Raw genomic sequence first — 20,936 nt, 5'->3', positions numbered from 1 at the left:
ATGTTGTTACTCTTTAAAATTACTGCTCTACTTGACTGCTTGATCCACACAGCAGACATTGTGGGCTAGGTTAGGAATGCTGTGTTGCAGGTGTAGCGCAACATTTTACGTAGCGTCATATAGGTATGCATGTCAGCTTTGATGTCGGTCTTAAACTAGACATCGGGCCGATTCCGATATGTTCACCGATATATCGCGCATCCCTAAAAAGCAGCCAACAAGTGCTCAGCGTACGCAGGAACTCCCAAGACTGTTGGAAAAGAGAATGCCAAGAGTGTGCAAAGCTGTCATCAAGGCAACGGGTGGCTACTTTGAAGAATCTCAAATATAAAATACTTTTTTGGTTACTACATGATTCCATGTGTTATTTCATAGTTTTGATGTTTTCACTATTATTCTACAATGTAGAAAATAGTAAAAATAAATAAACACCTTTGACTGGTACTCTGTTGTGTGTGTGTGTGTATATATATATATATATATATCTCCCCCCAGATAACAGAAAGACAGTACCAACAACCCCAAATTTCCCCATCCATCCACCCAACCAAGGCATTATACAAGATAAAGAAAAGTACATTAACTAAAAAAGACAAATAAAATTGTTATAAAAACAAAAACAATAAACACTAGAACAGATGACTGCTTACTAAAATATACAAGTTACACTAAGTAAAAAAAGACAGGATCTCCATGTATTGTATGAAACTAGTGCCATGCAAATGCAGCATTACATGGTAATGTAGAATAGTGTAAACTACTGGAGAAAAGGAGCAAGTGCTGCGTGAGTAGTGTGTGTGCCAAACAGACGTGAATCAGACAGGTGTCTTGTGTAGCATGAAAAGAAAAGTGTGCGACTGATTGACTCAAGAAATCTCGATCGACCAACAACAAAATCGACCAGTTGACTAAATGGGGTCAGAACTAATCTGTACACAATTTCTGGAAGCTGAAAATGTCCCAGTTCTTCCTTGCCCTGCACACTAAGAAATGTCACCCATTGAGCATGTTTGGGATGCTCTGGATCAACGTGTACGACAGAGTGTTCCAGTTCCCACCAATATCCAGCAACTTTGCACAGCCATTGAAGAGTGGGACAACATTCCACAGGCCACAATCAACAGCCTGATCAACTCTATACGAAGGAGATGTGTTGCCCTGCATGAGGCAAATGGTGGTCACACCAGATACTGACTGGTTTAGTGATCCATGCCCCTAACCAATTTTTTAAGGTATCTGGGACCAACAGATACATATACAGTGCATTCGGAAAGTATTCAGACCCCTTCCCTTTTTCCCATTTTTAGAATAAGGCTGTAACGTAACAATGATTAAATCACCCCCCCTCAAGCCTACACACAATACCCCATAATGGCAAAGCAAAAACAGGTTTAGACATTTCCACCAAAAAGATTACTGAAATATCACATTTACATAAGTATTGAGACCCTTTTGTCAGTACTTTGTTGAAGCACCTTTGACAGAGATTACAGACTCTAGTATTCCTGAGTATGAAGCTACAAGCTTGGCACACCTGTCTCCCATTTTTCACTGCAAATCCTTTCAAGCTTTGTCAGGTTGTATAGGGAGCGTCGCTGCACAGCTATTTTCAGGCCTCTCCAGAGATGTTCGATTGGGTTCAAATCTGTCCTCTGGCTGGGCCACTCAAAGACATTCAGAGACTTGTCCCGAAGCTACTCCTGCGTTCTCTTCGCTGTGTGCTTAGGGTCGTTGTCCTGTTGGAAGGTTAACCTTTGCCCCCGTCTGGTTTTCATCAAGGATCTCTGTGTACTTTGCCCCGTTAATCTTTCCGTTGAGGCTGATTAGTCTCCCAGTCCCTGTCGCTGAAAAACATTCCCACAGCATGCTGCCACCACCATGGTGCCAGGCTTCCTCCAGACGTGACGCTTAGCATTCAGACCAAAGAGTTCAATCTTGGTTTCATCAGACCAGAGAATCTTGTTTCTCTTGGGTGAGAGTCCTTTAGGTGCTTTTTTGCAAACTCCAAGTGGGCTGTCATGTACCCTTTGCTGAGGAGTGGCTTCCGTCTGGCTACTCTACCATAAAGGACAGATGTGGAGTGCTTCTGCAAGGTTCTCCCCTTTCTCCACAGAGGAACTCTGGAGCTCAGTCAGAGTGACCATCGGGTTCTTGGTCAACTCCCTGACCAAGGCCCTTCTCCCCCGATTGCTCAGTTTGGCTGGTGGCCAGCTCGAGGAAGAGTCTTGGTGGTTCCAAACTTTTTCCACTTAAGAATGATGGAGGCCACTGTGTTCTTGGAGACATTCACTGCTGCATATTTTTTTTGGTACCCTTCCCCAGATCTGTGCCTCGACACAATCTGGTCTCGGAGCTCTACGGACAATTCCTTCGCTCTGACATGCACTGTCAACTGTGGGACCTTATATAGACAAGTGTGTGCCTGAATTTACCACAGGTGGACTCCAATCAAGTTGTAGAAACATGTCAAGGATGATCAATGGAAAAATGATGGACCTGAGCTCAATTTCAAGTCTCATAGAAAAGGGCCTGAATACTTATGTAAATAAAATATTTGTTTTTAAATTTGCATTTTTTTAAATAAAATATAAAGCTTTAGCTTTGTCATTATGGGGTATTGTGTGTAGATTGATGAATAAAAACATGAATTTATTCCATTTTAGAAGAACAACATTTTGAAAAAGCGAAGAGGTCTCTATACTTAATGCACTTCATGTGAAATCCATAGATTAGGGCCTAATGAATTCATTTCAATTAACATATCTCCTTATGAGAACTGTAACAGTAAAATCTTAAATTGTTGCATGCTGCGTTTATTTTTGTTCGGTGTAGTTTAACTAGTCAAAGTAACGTTTAGCCTACTGCAACTTTTATTGATTGACAGTAGCCTATAGTCCCAGTCGGTATGGAACGTCACAGCCCCGCCCACCTGAGGGGGAAAACAACCTGTGGTTGTCTAGGTTACCCCATTGGCTCACAGCAAAAACGTGACCTTTTTCAAATGCAATTTTCTTGTTGTCTGCTTGTTTTAGTTAACAAAACGACATTTAAGAAAAGTACAGCATTTCTAAAGATAACTTAACATTTCCTGCTCCCGAGCGTTCTCACTACTTAGAAAAACATATGAAAAACCGTTTTCATGACAGTGCTAGCAGCCACGTGAGTGATGGCTAGCTTAATGTTCCGGTAACTAGCGAAGACCAACAACACAAACGGACTATACAGCTACAAGTAGTGAGTGGCATTACAAACGGACTATACTAAACAAGTATTTTAAATGTTTTATTTAACAAGGCAAGTCAGTTAAGAACAAATTCTTATTTTCAATGACGGCCTACCCGTCAAATTGTGCGCCACCCAATCACGGCCGGTTGTGATACAGCCTTACACGGAACCCAAACGGTCTGCGCGCGTGCGCCATCGTGCATAATTTTATTCTGTCCCCTCATACGAAACGCGATCACGACATGCAGGTTAAAATAACAAACCAAACTCTGAACCAATTATATTAATTTGGAAGCAGGTCGAAAAGCATTACACACTTATGGCAATTTAGCTAGCTAGCTTGCATTTGCTAGCTAATTTGTCCTATTTAGCTAGCTTGCTGTTGCTAGCTAATTTGTCCTGGGATATAAACATTGAGTTGTTATTTTACCTGAAATGCACAAGGTCCTCTACTCCGCCAATTAATCCACACATAAGACGGTCAACCAAATAATTTCCAGTCGTCGCTCTTCCTTCCAGGCCTTTTCTTCTCTCGACTATATATTGCGATTGGCAACTTTCATAAATTAGGTGCATTATCGCCACTGACCTCGTTCGTCTTTCAGTCACCCATGTGGGTATAAACAATGAGCAGATGGCATGTGGGTACCTGCTTCTGTAAACCAATGAGGAGATGGGAGAGGCAGGACTTGCAGCGCGATCTGCGTCAGAAATAGAACTGATTTCTATTTTTAGCCCTTGGCAATGCAGACGCTCGTTGGCGCAATAATTGAGTAACATGGATTTCTGAATTTATTTGCAACGTGAGCGGTGTAGTCAGCCTATTACCTGTGGTGAAAAAGTTTCCACACACATAGCTACGTGAAGCCTACTTGGACACCGGCTCCCCACATTTCCCCTACTCTCCCACACCTAATAGCCTGAAGCCACAGCACAGGGTTCTTCTCGCAAGGTCTTTTTCCTTACATGGGAGCATAGGGAACCGTAGGTTGATTATTTTATTTACCTGGTTACATGTACATTGAACACAGCAGCTTTTCGGCATGCTTTGTAATTTATGTATAACAACAACAAAAAAACATTACAAAACAAAAATGTTGACAGTTGGGGGTCAATGGGAAATAATGTCCCCCCCAATTTGTTGGCCTGGTCGAGGCAAATTCCTTCTGATGAGGTCTATATGGACTTGGAGTATGCGTAGGCCTATAGCCTATTATTTGCCGTTTGGTTTGCAATGAGGAATTTTCTGACAACACAATTTATTTTGCATAAACTCTGGTCAAGTAAAGCAGAAACGTACAAGGTTTGTTTAAACTTCCAATTTGATTAGTCCATCTTGCAATTGTTTGTTCCCCCTCTCATTACTACTATTGTCATTTATTTAGGCTAGGCTATTCGCAAACAACTGAAATGTTACTCCGTTAGGCCAATATATTCATTTGATGGTTGATCGTGAAAGAGTTGGCTATGCCTAGGCCAACAAGTCACATTCAAATCGAATGGCGATTAAGGAGAAAAAGGGGAAATTAAGATTTTAAAACAATAACCTAGACAACGAAGTTGAAAAGGCCCATGATCATCCGACATTGGGGGTGGTGGGAATAAAAACATGTCAGGCTCTGACATTTTGCGCTGTCCGCTCTTTTTACAATCTTTATTTAACCTTTATTTAACTAGGCAAGTCACTGTTCTACACTATTCTCTTGCATTATGCTAAATAGTCTAACTACCGCATACATGTTGTGCTCTGCCAGACATGTCGTTTATGACATCTGGATGTTTTCACCATCGACGATGGCTGTCAAATACAGTCGATAGATGATGCTGTCGTAAAAATCATCCAAACATAGTCGATAGATGATGCTGTCGTAAAAATCACCCATCAAACATAGTCGATAGATGATGCAATCGTAAAATCGCCCAACCCTACTGAGCGCATGACACTGCTTTCAGAGATGACTCAAATCTTTTGTGCTCCCCACCCTGCAAGATGAGGTCACTCACTGCTGCTAGAGATAAAAATCTGCATTGCAGCGTACATATACACGTTATGTCTGTGCATCCCAACCAAGCCTACAGAAAACAATCAAAGCCCATCACTCGAATGGAGACATTTCTACTCCTCATCACTGTAGCCAGATAACTATATGATCAGCACAGATAACTAACTCATTTCCTTAGTTAAGTGTGCCACGCCTAGATGATAAAAATGAATATAGACGTGCGTGTGTGACTGAAATGGCATTTCTATTTGGCAGGAGTGGTCTAGGACTAACTGTTAGGAAGACAGGAGCCTGATATTCACATGATCCTATAGCTGAGGGCAAAACTCTACAACAATGGAGCCGTTCATTGAACCGCATCCACTGTAAACGTTACCTGCTTTTTGGCAGTCAAGACTGCCTTGTATTTTCTATATGATTGTACCTCTGACATTTTAACGTAGCCAGTAAATGTTTGGGTGAGAGGAATCCTCTGGCGGATGCTGCTGCAGCATCATGAACACATTTCATTTGACTGGCTAGCTAACGTTAAGATGTAGCCTACGAAGGTGCAGTCTATTAGCTAGCAATTTGTAAAAAAAAATTAACAATTATCTAGCAATTTCTTAAACTAACTAGCTAGTTAGTTAGTTAACTACTTTATTTGAAAATCAGACTGACCTTTGAGAGTGCTTCTCTCAACAAGAATGGTGTGAATTTGGGGGTCCGAAAGAAACTTCCTCATTTGCTCTATGGAGCTTTTCTCTTCTAGGGCGGTTTCCAAGGAGGCCGGAGCTTCGCCGCCATCTTCCAGGAGCAGAGGGACAAGTTTACGAATATGCTTCTGCAACACCGCGGCATCAGCAACCGTTTGTACGGCAGTAGACACCTCCATGGTGCCGGAGCTATCGTCGCCCCCACCGCCGTCCGACATTTTCCGAAATAACGACCAACAATCGGTCGTAGACTCAACACTGAACAAAGAGACTTCTGGTCAAACCACATCAACGGGTAACGTGTCAATGCGGCGGTACATTCGCTACCCTTCAGATGTAGTCATGCAATTGCATGCTGGTATTTGTAGTACCAGAGGACGAACTTGAAGCGTTAAATCGATAGCAAATGTCCCATAAAACTACTACGCTACCCACAATGCAATTCAGACCGGTCTCAACTTTTGTCTGAAAGGGGGAAATGGGAGTTGGCTGATAAACTCATATTGTTTTACTGCCTGAAAACTAATAGTAACCTAAACTACATCATTGCCTAAACTATGTGGTATATTTGGAACCAGAAACAATCAGATTTCGCGGTAATGCATATGTCTCTGTGATAAAACAATCTTTCAACAAATGCGGGTTCAGAAAGAGCTTTTACAAGCTAATTGTACCACTAGGGGGCGGTATTGCTATCAAAGTGTCTGGCACGGAAAACTAATTAAACTATTTTAGACAGGTTTATATTTATCTAGGTACCAACTAAATCAAAGGTCCTTTCTCTTACCTTCTATTAATATATTTTGATGTGAATAAACTGAAATCCCTGTCGTTTTATGACATATTACACATTTAGTACGGACCAGCTTGATATTATAGCCTATCACAGTCTGTCTGACACCCTATTGAGTTGGCACAAGGTCGTTAAGGATTATGACAGTGCAGTAACCATAGGCAGTGACGGTAAATGAAGTGGAGAGCTGTGTGGATGGATTTTAAAGTCACATGACCGAAGTCAGCGACTCAAAACTCTATGGGTGAAAACAGAGGTGTGGGCTACTTTTGTCACGGAGGAATCAGAGGCACTGAGGGAGCGAACGGAGTTTTCAGAAGGACGGGGGGCTCCGACTCCTCGCCTAAAAATGCCGAATAAAGGGAAAAAATACAAGGTTAGTAGGCTAGATGTACAGATATTATCGAATAACAACTGTTAGGATTCATAGGTGAAATAGCCTAATTAGTTATTGAATGACTCTCTCAATTCAATTCAATTCAAAGGGCTTTATTAGCATGGGAAATATATGTTTACATTGCCTAAGCAAGTGAAATACATAACAAACAAAAGTAAAATAAACAATCACAAATGAGCAGTATAGACATTTAAATGTAATGTTATGGCTACATGCAGTGTTGTAGCGATGTGGAAATAGTTAAAGTACAAAAGGGAAAATAAATGCATATAAATTTGGGTTGTATTTACAATGGTGTGTTCTTCACTGGTTGCCAGTGGTGGAAAAGGTACCTAATAAAGTCCGAAAAAAAGAAACGTCCCTTTTTCAGGACCCTGTCTTTCAAATATAATTCGTAAAATCCAAATAACTTGTAAAAGGTTTAAACACTGTTTCCCATGCTTGTTCCATGAACAATTAATGAACATGCACCCGTGGAACAGTCATTAAGACACTAAAAGCTTACAGACAGTAGGCAATTAAGGTCACAGTTATGAAAACTTAGGACACTATAGAGGCCTTTCTACTGACTCTGAAAAACACCAAAAGAAAGATGCCCAGGGTCCCTGCTCATCTGCGTGAACGTGCCTTAGGCATGCTGCAAGGAGGCATGACGACTGCAGATGTGGCCAGGGCAATAAATTGTAATGTCCGTACTGTGAGATGCCTAAGACAGCGCTACAGGGAGACAGGACGGACAGCTGATCGTCCTCACAATGGCAGACCACGTATAATACCTGCACAGGATCGGTACATCCGAACATCACACCTGCGGGACAGGTACAGGATGGCAACAACAACTGCCCGCGTTACACCAGGAACGCACAATCCCTCCATTAGTGCTCAGACTGTCCGCAATAGGCTGGGAGAGGCTGGACTGAGGGCTTGTAGGCCTTTTGTAAGGCAGGTCCTCACCAGACATCACCGGCAACAACGTTGCTTATGGGCACAACAAACCCACCTTCGCTGGACCAGACAGGACTGGCAAAAAGTGCTCTTAACTGACAAGTCGCGGTTTTGTCTCGCCAGGGTGATGGTCGGATTCGCGTTTATCGTCGAAGGAATGAGCGTTACGCCGAGGCCTGTACTCTGGAGCGTGATCGATTTGGAGGTGGAGGGTCCGTCATGGTCTGGGGCGGTGTGTCACAGCATCATCCGACTTAACTTGTTGTCATTGCAGGCAATCTCAATGCTGTGTGTTACAGGGAAGACATCCTCCCTCATGTGGTACCCTTCCCCTTTGTTCAGGGACACATTATTCAATTTCTGTTAGTCACATGTCTGTGGAACTTGTTCAGTTTATGTCTCAGTTGTTGAATCTTATGTTCATACAAATATTTACACATGTTAAGTTTGCTGAGAATAAACGCAGTTGACAGTGCTGAGTTTAGTATTACTTGAGTAAAAGTAAAGATACCTTAATAGAAAATTACTCAAGTAAAAGTGAAAGTCACCCAATGACATACTACTTGAGTAAAAGTGTAAAAGTATTTTGATCGGATGCAGTAGGGATGACCAGAGATGCTCTCTTGATAAGTGTGTGAATTGGACCATTTTCCTGTCCTGCTAAGCATTCAAAATGTAACGAGTACTTTTGGATGTCAGGGAAAATATATGGATTAAAACGTACATAATTTTCTTTAGGAATGCACAGATACCCCCAAAAAACAACTTAAGAAGTACTTGTAAAAATACTTTCATCACTGCTGGTTGCCCTTATCTTGTGGCAACAGGTCACAAATGTTGCTACTGTGATGGCACACTGTGGTATTTCATCCAATAGATATGGGAGTTTATCAAAATTGGATTTGTTTTCAAATTCTTTGTGGGACTGTGTAATCTGAAGGAAATATGTGTCTCCAATATGGTCATACATTGGGCAGGAAGTTAGGAAGTGCAGCTCAGTTTCCACCTCATTTTTTTGGACAGTGTTCACAAAGTCTGTCTTCTCTTGAGAGCCAGGTCTGCCTACAACGGCCTCTCTCAATAGCAAGGTTATTTTCTGGATTTTGATAATTAGCGTGTATCGGCCTAATTCTGCTCTGCATGCATTATTTGGTGTTTTACATTGTACACTGGGGATGTTTTTGCAGAATTCTGCATGCAGAGTCTTAATTTTGTGTTTGTCCCATTTTGTGAGTTCTTGGTTGGTGAGTAGACCCCAGACCTCACAACCATAAAGGGCAATGTGTTCTATAACTGATTCAAGTATTTTTTTACCAGATCTATCTGTCTATCTAACCTGGGCCTACTGTCACTCACACAGTTGTCTGTCTTATTTAGGAATCTTCCAAGTCTGTGAAATCAAGCAAACCTGGATGCAAAAATGGACATTCCAAGTCTGACCATGAGGTAGGAAGCAGTCCAAGCTGTATTTTCTTCGTTTTGCCACCATATTTCAAAGCAATCTAATAAGGTTGTAAAGTACTGATGAACAATGATACTGATGAACCTTTTGATTTGAAAACGGATTTGGACCGATCTTTGTTTTGTTATATTCTATCCACACCCGTCATGTACTTATCAAGCAAGGTGAAATTCAATTGACTTTTACACTCATGTGTGAAACAAACTGTATGGATTCTTCTAAAATAGGCAGAGGAGGGTGTCTTCTCGGGAAGCTGTACAAGTACTCAATGAGCCAAGGAATATATGACTTTATCTGGGGTTAATTGGGGTTAGTGGAAAGAACAAACCGGTCTAATGAGAGATGTCATGAATCCTCATTCACCTTTTAGAGCCTTTCTAGCTTCAGACTTCTGGCTCTATAAATACACTGTCAGAGTGTTTCCAAAATGGTACCCTATTCCCTATCTAGTGCACAGGGGCATATAAGGCTCTGACCAAAAGTAGTGCACTAAATAGGGAAAAGGTGCCATTTGGAACAAAGCCTCAGGTTTCCTCTGGCATGCAGAGTTCTTAGAAAACCTACTAATTAATATTAGTGTTATGCATTGTAAGTGTTTTTTTTAATACACTGTCAGTTGATCAACTGTTAGGTACTGACTAGAACTAGACAGTCACGTCTGGCTGTCTACAGTCTATCCGTATGGTCCTACAGTACGGTACTGTAGTATTTATTTAGACTTAAAACATATGTATATCTGCTGAAACAGCATGAGGAAGCAGAGCTTAAGTCCCTTTACCAAGAGGCTCTTGTGCTGTATAATTACCACACCAGTGTGAACATGAACACTGATTAGAAAAGAATCGTAGCAGCAAGCCTATTGACTGTTATTACTTTTTATCTGTAGTCACAATGGAGTGATACGATATTGTAAACACACAGTTGTCACTGTTACACAAATATTATTGTGCATCATATAGCATTTATTGCATAGTTATACTGATTTATTTTTTTGTCTGGGGTGTGTTTTGTGGTTATCACTACCTGCAAAATACGCCCCAAGATATTGCAGAGCGTGAGATGAGAACAACTCTGTCCACATTCATAATTTACACTTCCAGACATAACTGTTGAAACTTGAGATAATCAATCAAATTCAAGTTCATGTTTTTGGATTATGATAATGTAAATGTAAGAAGCAGTACTAAGCCATTTTATGTGTTTCTGAGCTCTGACGAAGGCCTTGAGGCCGAAACGTAAAGGGTAATAAAGAACGGTGACACTAGCAAGAGCAGTGTGCAGGTTTCTTATTTTTTCTCATTTTATTCAATTGTTACCATGCACCTGCAGCAAAGATTGCTCAGATGTGCGAGTGCCTTTTTGAATTTTTAAGCAGTATCCGTCAAAAAACCCTGAAGAAACCCAACTAGTGTTATATGTTGTTATATCTCCTCAGTTATGATGGCTGATGTGCTATACTTCATGAGAATGTCCATCGCCACCCCACCAGGCTTTAAAGCTGCATTCAACATTAACCTAATCAAAGTTTTAATGGAGATTATTGGGAAACATATGCTCTCATTTAACAAAGGAATAATATGAGGTAGGGTTTCCAGATTACCTTGTCAATGTTAACAAGACAAAAGACAGACAGACCGGCAGAAGACAGACAGACCGGCAGAAGACAGACAGACAGACAGCATGATGCCACTATCACTGCCTGTACAACTCTATCAGTTATCTGTCTCTGTGGGACTCCATTACACACCCTGTGTCAAGAGACAGTGTATATACACACACACACACATACACACACACACACACACACACACAGCGCCTCTGATCAGGTTCCCTCCCAGGGAAACATCTGATCTGATTTGGAAGAGGAACATGACCCTTAACCACAACTCCACATCATCACTGACTCCTCCCTGTGGAAACAATTTGGGTAATTGTGATCCCTGGCTTCCTTGGGCAGGAAACTGCTGGCCAGTAACAGGAACCCTCGCTTTGCGACTCTTGTTTCCACAGGGTTCCAATAAGAAGATTGCGCAGCCGCCCAACACCCAGTTGCTGAGGGTGAAACCTGGCTCAAACTCAGCAGTCAAGAGGGAGCGGAGGCTGAGTGCGTCTGTCTTCCCCATCAGCACAAATAGGAAGCTGCAGACGCTGCCTGCTATTAAAGGTACACTTGAGATGCACATATACAGTACACGTGACAGACTCGGGTGGTTCAAACTCAAGTCTCCCGAGTTAACAAGACTGTGTTAGCCCACTGAGCTAAAGCCTAAGTATTAGCTTAGGGAGCCAATGTAAGTCTTCAGGTCTCAGGCAAGGTTACTTATCACAAGAGTGTGGTTCCAAACAAACACTGTTTCTCACTTCCAATAGGGCCTCAAAGATGAAGTTTTAGAGTCGGAGTAGGACAAGAAGTTAAGGTGACTCCTCTTAAATATTCATTGTTCTCAGTGTATCATTGTACTGTTCAGTTCAATATGTCTCAAGGACTCACACATTCTGTGTTTACCGGTAATCATATGCATGACATTAGCGTAACACCGTTAGTTCTGACCTATTAGGATCAGGGGAGGTTATATTAACAATTCATAGGCTCCTAGGATTCTCATAACCAGCTTTTTAACCTTCAGGACTTAGCGTGCTACATTATTTAGACCATAGCGGATGGCAGTTCATGTCTATCTCCAATGCTAATCATCTGCACTCAACTGTATCTCAAGTCTTATCTTGAAGAAACAGATAGTCCCTAGAGAGGGACTGCACATCATGTCTAGGGTAACAGTGATTCAGATGGAGTCTTGAGACAAAGATCGGTCATTAGTGGGATTGGTGCCACTATGAAATCGGCACAGTTAAGGTAAGAGTGTTGACCCTGGTTGCTTCTGTGGGTCACTCTAGATGGGTCTGTTAGATGACTGAATGTAATATAATCTTGAGTGGCTTCACTGCAGGTAGATTGTATGTTTTAATATTCAATAAAACAAAATGGCGTGCTGATCTAAGATCAGCTGCCCCCTTGTCTATATAATGTTATTCGTTAATATCAGTTTTGCCATTCAGATCATATCACAGCACTCAGCACACATATGGACCCTGGGCCCATATCCACAAAGTGTCTCAGAGTAGGAGTGCTGATCTAGGACCAGTTTTTTTTAGATAAAAATGAATAGATCCGCAATCCTACTCTGAGATGCTTTCGGTGTACGGCCCTGTACTGCTTCTTGGAAATAATTAACCTGAGAAATAGACTCTCTGCAAATCTAGATAAAAATCCTTTATTTCCACTGTTTTGTTTGCCTTTAATGGTTTTTTAAAATGTTATCATTTATGTATAGATTGTTATGAGGGAATAGCTGTGTAATTTTCACATCATAGTAATATTCGAGGGAGCAGAGTGACATGCTGCGCCATTCGGCATGCTGCCCACCAACAGTGATTGAAAGCACTGACTGAGTGATTTTATACAGATACTTGGCAGTTGTTGTTTGGACTTACCTGTGTGATGCGCTCGATGAGATATAGGGGGTTGAGGTTTACACCTTTACATGAATCATTCATGACTCGTTTGTTTACACAGAGCATTACAGACAAGATCTGTTGCTTTCAGAAAAGAATCCTACAGTGCGCTCCCCATTGGGGCCCAAAAAATTGTTAAATCAACGTTGTTTCCACGTCATTTCAGACCAAAAAGTATATGTGATGACGTTGAATGGTAAACTGATTGGATTTGCAAGAAGTCATCAACATAAGGGAAATTCGTCTTTTTTTTAATTTTATTTTTTTATATTTTTTATTTTTTTTCTCCATCTGAGCCCAGTGGGTCTCTTCTTCTTACCCGCAGAAGAAAGACATTGATTGGTTGAATGACTGATTGATTGATTGATTGATTGACAAAAAAGAACCACAAACAGAGGTATTACTTTTCTATACAGGAATTATGTTGATCGTACATGATCAACCAGGCACGTTCAAAGCTTAAACAGTGCTTAAACCGTGTTTTAACAGTGCTTGGTTCTGTGCCAATATCCATACGATAGCCTACTACATAGGGTGCAGTGTATTGGCATTGCATTCCAAGTTGTAGCCGATGCTAGTATGGATATCAGAGCACAACATGTTTTGTCCCCCCCAGACCACAAACACAACCCTCCTTCCTACTGATCCAACATTACTAGCACATCTTACTACTTACAGAGAAGCAGTGTATTGGCCATGCATTCTACACTTGGACACCAGTATGGATATTGTTTTTCTCTACCTAGACAACACAAAGGCATTGGTGTTGTCCTTGGTTTGTTTTGCAGTAACCACTAAGCGAAGGTGGGAGCAACCGGAGCATGTCTGAGCAAGCCAAACCTTTTAATGTCATCACACAAATCACACCTGACATGTTTAAGGACTGCGCTGTGGCTGTACCGAACTACTAACCCCCCCCCCCCCCCCCCCCCCCCCCCCCCCACATCACTATGTATTGTTGACAGTCCACTATTCCCTGGCAAATATAACTCATTTATATGTATGTCATTAGCTATCTGCTAACTAACCGCGTCTGATAGGCGAGCATTTGAAAAAACATTTGAATACCTACATACCTGCAAATGTAAAGATACAGTATGTCAGACTACAATGGTTTATGTGTTCTTACTTGTTACAGTCCATTCACCCACTTGGCAGGTACCAATAACCCCACTAAACGGATAGGTGTCATAAATCTCTAAATGTAATTCACCTGTGTCGGACGACTTAGAAGTTATATAAACATTTGGAAGCTGCAATCGGGAGACTTGGATGAATGGTAAATGGATTTGGGCATTTGTGGTGGCAGAGTTAGTCAGGTGCCTATTTTTAAAGGCTAGTCCTAAAATGTATCTTTAATGCTCCAGGCCTTTGGCGTAGATTGGAATGTACATACGCATTAGGAGAAGTTACCTTGAGAAATAAGGAACAAGATGGTATTCTGTTGGCTTATACTGTCTCATGAGTTTCCCTATTTGAGAGGCTTCTCTTATGGTGGTAGAATATCAGGGCTGGGGGTCAATTCCATTTGGATTTATTTTAATTAATTTCTCCCTAGTTACATTTCTGAAATGTCAGTTTACTTCCTGAATTGACTGAACAGCAATGTAATTGACCCCAATCCAGTTTCGTAGAGTATAATTAGAAAGAGGTGCAGACCGTTAAGTTCTCCATCTTCAGAGATCCATGTGATCCGCAATTATGCTAATTGTCGTTACTCAGCCCTATTCTTGCCATCTCAGCGCTGCAATCTATGGGTTTTGATTGACAGGTGTATTATTGCTTGGCCGCTCATGAAAGGTCAGCACTTTAACCTTTTTGGCAAGATAAAACACAGTCCATAAAAACACATCGGACTGTCTTTTCCAGATCAGAAGCAAACAAGACAACACACTGAAAGCATAATGTGCAGGTTGAGGAGGAAAAGTGTTCATAGACTGAAACAAGGACGTGATGGAGAATGAAACAAGGACGTGGTGGAGGCTGAAACAAGGACGTGGTGGAGGCTGAAACAAGGACGTGGTGGAGGCTGAAACAAGCACGTGGTGGAGGCTGAAACAAGCACGTGATGGAGGCTGAAACAAGGACGTGGTGGAGGCTGAAACAAGGACGTGGTGGAGGCTGAAACAAGGACGTGATGGAGGCTGAAACAAGGACGTGGTGGAGGCTGAAACAAGGACGTGGTGGAGGCTGAAACAAGGACGTGATGGAGGCTGAAACAAGGACGTGGTGGAGGCTGAAACAAGGACGTGGTGGAGGCTAGAACAAGGACGTGGTGGAGGCTGAAACAAGGACGTGGTGGAGGCTGAAACAAGGACGTGGTGGAGGCTGAAACAAGGACGTGGTGGAGACTGAAACAAGGACGTGGTGGAGGCTGAAACAAGGACGTGGTGGAGGCTGAAACAAGGACGTGGTGGAGGCTGAAACAAGGACGTGATGGAGAATGAAACAAGGACGTGGTGGAGGCTGAAACAAGGACGTGACGGAGAATGAAACAAGGACAACAACAATTTACTCTTGTCTAGTTACCCTCCTCCATCTTCAATGGTCAGTTGGCATTTAATGCCCTGCATGTGAGTTCTCTGCTACTTGGCTCAAAACTGAAGTTTACCCACAACTCTTTTCACTTGTGTAGAGAAGACAATATTTTTTGTGCAGACTAAATGGGGTTTTCTAAACCATATAACGCACCTACAAATAGTTTCCATATTTCAGTTTATTATTCACTGTCAAACTGTCCTGATGATAACACTTCTGACAGCAGAGCTACATAAAATTGTCAAAGACTCCAGCCACCCATGTCATAGACTGTTATCTCTGCTACTGCATGGCAAGCAGTACCGATGCACCAAATCTGGAACCAACAGGACCCTGAACAGCTTCTTCCTCCAAGCTGTAAGACTGCTAAATAGTTAACCAATAGCTACCCGGAATATCTGCAAATACCCTTTTTGCACTAATCTCTTTTGACTCATCAGATACGCTATTACTGTTTATTATCTATCCCGTTGCCAAAGCAGCAGCTACTCTTCCTGGGGTCCAGCAAAATTAAGGCAGTTTACACAATTGTGTGCCCTCAGGCCCCTACTCCACCACTACCACATATCTACAGTAGTGTGTGTGTGTGTGTGTCTGTGCCAATGTTTATGTTGCTTCACAGTCCCCGCTGTTCCGTAAGGTGTTTTTTTTTATCTGTTTTTTAGATCTAAATTTACTGCTTGTGTCAGTTACTCAATGTGGAATAGAGCCCTGACTACATGAAACTCTATGTAGTACTGTGGACTTGGGGACTGTGAAAAGACCTCTTGTGGCATGTCTTGTGGGGTATGCATGGGTGTCCGAGCTGTGTGCCAGTAGTTTAGACAGACAGCTCGGTACATTCAACATGTCAATACCTCTCATAAATAAAAGTAGTGATGAAGTCTATCACTCCTCCACTTTCAGCCAGGAGAGATTGACATGCATATTATTAATATTAGCTCTCTGTGTACATCCAAGGGCCAGACATGCTGCTCTGTTCTGAGCCAAATGCAATTTTCCTGAGTCCTTTTTTGTGGCACCTGACCACAGGACTGAAGAGTAGTCAAGGTGCTACAAAACTAGGGCCTGTAGGACCTGCCTTGTTGATAGTGTTGTTAAGAAGGCAGAGCATCGCTTTATTATAGACAGACTTCTCTCCATCTTAGCTACTAGTGCATCAATATGTTTTGACCATGACAGTTTACAATCTAGTGTTGCTCCAAGCAGTTTAGTCATCTCACCTTGCTCAATTTCCACATTATTTATTACAAGATTTAGTTGAGGTTTAGTGAGTGTTTTGTTCCAAATACAATGCTTTTAGTTTTAGAATTATTTAGGGCTAACTTATTCCTTGCCACTCACTCTGAAACTAACTGCAGCTCTTTGTTGAGTGTTGCAGTAATTTCAGTCACTGTAGTAGCTGACGTGTATAGTGTTGAGTCATTGGCATACATAGAAACTCTGGCTTTACTCAGATGTCGTTAGTAAAAATTCCTGATTTTGATTCTTGATTCTAACTGAATTATATTTGATAGGCTTCCATTAAAGAACACCCTCTGTGTTCTGTTAGACAAGTAACTCTTTATCCACATTATAGCAGGGGGTGTAAATCCATAACACATACGTTTTTCCAGCAGCAGACTATGATCAATAATGTCAAAAGCTGCACTGAAGTCTAACAAGACAGCCCCCACAATCATTCTATCATCAATTTCTCTCAGCCAATCATCAGTCATTTGTGTAAGTGCTGTGCTTGTTGAGTGTCCTTCCCTATTAGCATGCTGAAATTCTGTTGTCAATTTGTTTACTGTAAAATAGCATTGTATCTGATCAAACACACATTTTTTCCAGAAGTTTACTAAGGGTTGGTAACAGGCTGATTGGTCGGCTATTTGAGCCAGTAAAGGGGGCTTTACTATTCTTGGGTAGCGGAATGACTTTAGCTTCCCTCCAGGCTTGAGGGCACACGCTCTCTAGTAGGCTTAAATTGAAGATGTGGCAAATAGGAGTGGCAATATCGTCTGCTATTATCCTCAGTCATTTTCGATATAGATTGTCAGACCCCGGTGGCTTGTCATTGTTGACAAACAACAATCATTTTTTCACCCCTTCTACACTGACTTTACGGAATTCAAAAGTACAATTCTTGTCTTTCATAATTTGGTCCGATATACTTGGATGTGTAGTGTCAGCGTTTGTTGCTGGCATGTCATTCCTAAGTTTGCTAATCTTGCCAATGAAAAAGTCATTAAAGTAGTTTGCAATATCAGTGGGCTTTGATGAATGAGCCATCTGATTCAATGAATGATGGAGCCGAGTTGGCTTTTTTCCCCAAAATTTAATTTAAGGTGCCCCAAAGCTTTGTTTCATAGTGTAGTTTCTTTTTCTTTAGTTTAGTCATATGATTTCTTAATTTGCAGTACATTGGCCAATCAGTTGGGCTGCCAGACTTAATTGCCATACCTTTTGCCACATCCCTCTCAACCATACAATTTTTCAATTCCTCATCAATCCAAGGGGATCTAAGTTTTTACAGTAATTTTCTTAATGTCTGCGTGCTTATTAATAACTGGAATAAGTAATTTCATAAATGCGTCAAGTGCGGTGTCCGGTTTCTCCTCATTACACACCACAGACCAGCAAATATTCTTTACATCATCAACATATGAATCATTACAAAACTTATTGTATGACCTCTTATACACTATATTAGGCCCAGCCTCTGGAACTTTGGTTTTCCTAGATATGGCTATTATATTGTGATCACTACATCCTATGGATTTGGATACTGCTTTAAAGCAAATATCTGCAGCGTCAGTAAAAAATGTGATCAATAAATGTTGATGATTTAATTCCTGTGCTGTTTGTAACTCCCTGGTAGGTTGACCGATAACCTGAACCAGGTTGAAGACACTGGTTACAGCTTGAAGGTGTTTCCTTAGTGGGCAGCTTGATGATAGCCAGTCAATATTTAAATCACCCAGAAAATATATTTCTCTGTTGATATCACATACATTATCAAGCATTTCACACACATTATCCAGATACTGACTGTTAGCACTTGGTGGTCTATAGTAACTTCCCACAAGAATGGGTTTTAGGTGAGGCAGATGAACCTGTAGCCATATTACTTCAATAGTATTTAACATGAGATCGTCTCTAAGCTTTACAGGAATGTGGTTCTGAATATAGACAGCAACACCGCCTCTGTTGGCATTTCTGTCTTTTCGGTAGATGTTATATTCATGTATTGCTACCATAGTTTCATAGATAGTCAGAATATGAATGTCATCTGTTACAAGCAAGTTATTGACTTCATGGACTTTGGAGTCTGTCTAGGTAAGTCCCACACCAGGATTGTGCAACATTTGCCCATTATTCTTTTCAGAATTCTTCAAGCTCTGTCATTGTTTGTTGAACATTGCTAGCCAACCATTTTCAGGTCTTGCCATAGATTTTCCAAGTAGATTTAAGTCAAAACTGTATGTCGGCCACTCAGGAAAATTCACTGTCTTCTTGTTAAGCAACTCCAGTGTAGATTTGGGCTTGTGTTTTAGGTTATTGTCCTACTAAAAGGTGAATTTATCTCCCAGTGTCTGGTGGAAAGCAGACTGAACCAGGTTTTCCTCTAGGATTATGCCTGTGCTTAGCTCCATTCCATTTATTTTTTATCCTGAAAAACTCCCCAGTCCTTAACAATTACAAGCATACCCATAACATGATGCAGCTACCACCGTGCTTGAAAATATGTGGAGTGGTACTCAGTGATGTGTTGTGTTGGATTTGCCCCAAACATAATGCTTTGCATTAAGGAAAAAAAGTTAATTGCTTTGCCACATTTTGTCAGTATTAATTTAGTGCCTTGTTGCAAACAGGATGCATATTTTGGAATATTTTAATTATTTACAGGCTTCCTTCTTTTCACTCTGTCAATTAGGTTAATAATGTGGAGTAACTACAATGTTGTTGATCCATCCTCAGTTTTCTCCTATCACAGCCATTAAACTCTGTAACTGTTTTAAAGTCAGCATTGGCCTCAAGGTGAAATCCCCAAGCACTTTCCTTCCTCTCCGGCAACTGAGTTAGGAAGGAAGCCTGTATCTTTGAAGTAACTGGGTGTATTGATACACCATCCAAAGTGTAATTAATGACGTCACCATGCTCAAACGGATATTCAATGTCTGCTTTTTATATTTTCACACATCTACCAATAGGTGCCCTTCTTTGACAGACATTGGAAAGCCTCCCTGGTCTTTGTGGTTGAATCTGTATTTCAAATTCACTGCTCAATTGAGGGACCTTACAGATAATTGTATGTGTGGGGTACAGAGATGAGGTAGTCATTCAAAAATCATGTTAAACACTATTATTGGTGCTTACCTACGGAACAGCAAGAGGAACGTCCCCTCCCTACCTTCAGGCTATGCTCAAACCCTACACCTCAACCCGAGCAGTCCATTCTGCCACCTCTGGTCTCATGGCCCACCCATCCCTACAGGAATGCAGCTCCTGCTCAGCCCAGTCAAAAGCTCTTCTCTGTCCTGGCTCCCCAATGATGGAATCAGTCCCTGCCCATCTTCCCCCTGAAGCTAGAACAGCAGAGTCCCTGTCCATCTTCCCCCTGAAGCTAGAACAGCAGAGTCCCTGCCCATCTTCCCCCTGAAGCTAGGACAGCAGAGTCCCTGCCCATCTTCCTCCTGAAGCTAGAACAGCAGAGTCCCTGTCCATCTTCCCCCTGAAGCTAGGACAGCAGAGTTCCTGTCCATCTTCCCCCTGAAGCTAGGGCAGCAGAGTCCCTGTCCATCTTCCCCCTGAAGCTAGGACAGCAGAGTTCCTGTCCATCTTCCCCCTGAAGCTAGGACAGCAGAGTCCCTGTCCATCTCCCCCCTGAAGCTAGGCAGGCAGAGTCCCTGCCCATCTTCCCCCTGAAGCTAGGACAGCAGAGTCCCTGCCCATCTTCCCCCTGAAACTAGGACAGCATAGTCTCTGCCCATCTTCCCCCTGAAGCTAGGACAGCATAGTCTCTGCCCATCTTCTGAAAACATCTGAAACCTCACCTCACCCATTCCTGAACTTATTTAGGCATGCCATAACAAAGGTATTGAATACTGACTCAATCTTTATTGATTTTATTTCACCTTTATTTAACCAGGTAGGCCAGTTGGGAACAAGTTCTCATTTACAACTGTGACCTGGCCAAGATAAAGCAAAGCAGTGCTACACAAACAACATAGTTACACATGGAATAAACAAAACGTGCAGTCAATAACACAATAGAAAAGTCTATATACAGTGTGTGCAAATGAAGTAAGATTAGGGAGGTAAGGCAATAAATAGGCCATAGTGGTGAAATAATTACAATTTAGCAATTAAACACTGGAGG

At 41.7% G+C, this 20,936-nt stretch overlaps 2 protein-coding genes across 4 annotated transcripts in view; one reads left to right on the top strand and one right to left on the bottom strand.

Moving 5' to 3' along the window:
* Nucleotides 1-6,240, bottom strand: part of dync1h1 (dynein, cytoplasmic 1, heavy chain 1) — a 53,678-nt gene extending 47,438 nt beyond the window's left edge. Inside the window, exon 1 of one of the 2 annotated variants that reach the window (XM_029730754.1) lies at nt 5,889-6,240. In XM_029730754.1, coding sequence (XP_029586614.1) covers nt 5,889-6,141 — 253 coding nt within the window. In that variant the 5' untranslated portion in view covers nt 6,142-6,240. The remainder of the gene's footprint in view (nt 1-5,888) is intronic. The other variant, XM_029730756.1, reaches the window with a different exon arrangement.
* Nucleotides 6,241-6,926: 686 nt separating this feature from the next.
* Nucleotides 6,927-20,936, top strand: part of ppp2r5ca (protein phosphatase 2, regulatory subunit B', gamma a) — a 45,001-nt gene continuing 30,991 nt past the window's right edge. The window contains exons 1-3 of one of the 2 annotated variants that reach the window (XM_029730750.1): nt 6,927-7,092; nt 9,436-9,504; nt 11,531-11,684. In XM_029730750.1, the coding sequence (XP_029586610.1) occupies nt 7,066-7,092; nt 9,436-9,504; nt 11,531-11,684 (250 nt within the window). In that variant the 5' untranslated portion in view covers nt 6,927-7,065. The remainder of the gene's footprint in view (nt 7,093-9,435; nt 9,505-11,530; nt 11,685-20,936) is intronic. The other variant, XM_029730751.1, reaches the window with a different exon arrangement.

This window comes from Salmo trutta, chromosome 33, assembly GCF_901001165.1.
Source record: "Salmo trutta chromosome 33, fSalTru1.1, whole genome shotgun sequence".
Classification (NCBI taxonomy): Eukaryota; Metazoa; Chordata; class Actinopteri; order Salmoniformes; family Salmonidae; genus Salmo; species Salmo trutta.
The sequence above is the reverse complement of the archived record's forward strand: the minus strand, read 5'-3'. Positions and strand labels throughout refer to the sequence as shown.